At 59.9% G+C, this 1,951-nt stretch overlaps 1 protein-coding gene across 1 annotated transcript; it reads left to right on the forward strand.

Moving 5' to 3' along the window:
• Positions 1-193: 193 nt before the first annotated feature.
• On the forward strand, positions 194-1,713 carry PRELID1 (PRELI domain containing 1). Its single transcript, XM_009584728.1, has 4 exons — positions 194-433; positions 511-624; positions 894-972; positions 1,422-1,713. The coding sequence occupies exons 1-4, from the start codon at positions 299-301 to the stop codon at positions 1,556-1,558; spliced, it is 465 nt and encodes a 154-aa protein (XP_009583023.1). The 5' UTR covers positions 194-298; the 3' UTR covers positions 1,559-1,713.
• The last annotated feature ends 238 nt before the right edge of the window (positions 1,714-1,951 follow it).

Raw genomic sequence — 1,951 nt, forward strand, 5'->3', positions numbered from 1 at the left:
CCCGCGGGGGCAGGGCCCTCTGCTCGCCCCCCACCAGGGTCTTCTGGGATGGTGCCGCACACCAGCGGTTCCCGGGGGCAGCTGGTTCCTCCTCTCCCTTAATACCACAGACCGCTTCCCCCCACCGCAGTGCCTGATGGTTCCCAGTCCCGGGGAGGTGTTGGCCAGGAGCAGGGTCTGATGTTTTCTTCCCCCTCCCTATTTTAGCAAACATGTCCTGACCGAAGACATTGTGCACCGGGAGGTGACGGCGGACCACAAGCTGCTCTCCCGGCGGCTCCTGACCAAGACCAACCGGATGCCCCGCTGGGCAGAGCGCTTCTTTCCGGCCAACGTCGCCCACTCCGTCTACATCCTGGAGGATTCTATCGTGGACCCCAAGAACCGAACCATGACCACATTCACCTGGAACATCAACCACGTGCGTCTCATGGTAGGTGCCCGCGGGTGGGTGCACAGCCATGTGGCAGGCGCTGGGCAGCGCCCACAGTCAGGTTGTGCCTCGTGCAGGTGGTGGAGGAGCGCTGCGTGTACCAGGTGAACCCGGAGAACAGCAACTGGACCGAGGTCAAGCGGGAAGCCTGGGTCTCTTCCAGCCTGTTTGGCGTCTCACGGGCCGTCCAGGTCAGCACTGCTAGCTGCTCGAGCAGCACTGTGTACCCCCTCTTTGGTGAGGCCTTAAAGCTGCTGCTCCCCCCTGCTCTACCCCTTCCCTGTGCTGGTTTTTCCACCCTTTCCCCTCGTTCCCCCATCTTCTTGGGGCACTCGGGAGCATTGCTGCTGGTGGGCATGAGCCACCAGATGTTTGGGACTGGTCAAGCTGGGACAAAGTCCCAGGGACTGTGTGTGACCAGGGAGCTGGGCTTGCACCTTCACTGACTCTTCCCTTGCAGGAATTTGGTCTGGCCAGGTTCAAAAGCAATGTGACCAAGAGCACTAAGGGATTTGAATATGTGCTAGCAAGAATGCAAGGTGAGCACCCGAGGGCAGGCTGGGGCTGACCAGGAGGGGTCTCTTGGAGTTACAGGTCACACTGGGAATACTCGAGTCCTCGGGCAGGTCGTGACTTGAACTAATCTGACTGTGAAATCCTCATCCCTTGCCTTTGCCCCCGTGTCTTGGCACAGCCGGTTCTTCCTGGGCAGAGCAGCCAGGCAGCACTTACAGGGCCGGGCAGGGGTGGAGTGCAGGCAGGAGGGGGACGTAACACGGCAGCAGTCACGTGCCTGCAGTTCCCTTTCGTGACGTGCCCTGACACATGCAGGTCAGGAGCGCCGGGCTCGGCTTCCCCCTGTGTGGGGAAATCGCCTCCGTCCCGAGGTGACGAGGCCGGGGCTGGGCTAGCTTGCATCAGCTGGCACTCCTGTGCCGGGGCAGGGTGGGGGCCTGCTGGGGCTGGGTTAACAGCTGCCGTGTTACAGGAGAAGCTCCGTCCAAAACACTGGTGGAGACAGCCAAGGAAGCGACCGAGAAAGCCAAGGAGACAGCTCTGGCTGCTACGGAGAAAGCAAAGGACTTGGCAAGCAAGGCAGCCACCAAGAAGAAGCAGTACGTGTGAGGGGCCGGGCACAAGCAGGTGCCGGCTGCACCAGAACAGATAGGAGCCTCCTTAGATTTTATATTTTTAAACAAACTGTACAAGTCTGACAATCAGCTGCTGTTAGACCCTTTCTGAGATGTAATTATCATTAAAGAATCTACTCCCACCTCTGATTTGGCCGGGGCTGGCCTGGCTAGAGCAGAGCCCAGCGCTGCCCTCCGCTCTGGGGGTCCAGCCCATTGCCAGGGGTCTGGGCTCGCAGGCAAGACGCAGGCAGGGCTTTCACCAAGTGCCTTTACTAGAATAGTGTCAGGTATGTACAAGAGAGGGGTGTGGCTGTGGGAGCGTGAAGGCAGGTTGCTTAATGCACTCGTTTCCCCTTCCTCACTTTCCAAGGGTGGCAGAGCCCCT

This window comes from Fulmarus glacialis, unplaced genomic scaffold (genome assembly GCF_000690835.1).
Source record: "Fulmarus glacialis isolate BGI_N327 unplaced genomic scaffold, ASM69083v1 scaffold31639, whole genome shotgun sequence".
Classification (NCBI taxonomy): domain Eukaryota; kingdom Metazoa; phylum Chordata; class Aves; order Procellariiformes; family Procellariidae; genus Fulmarus; species Fulmarus glacialis.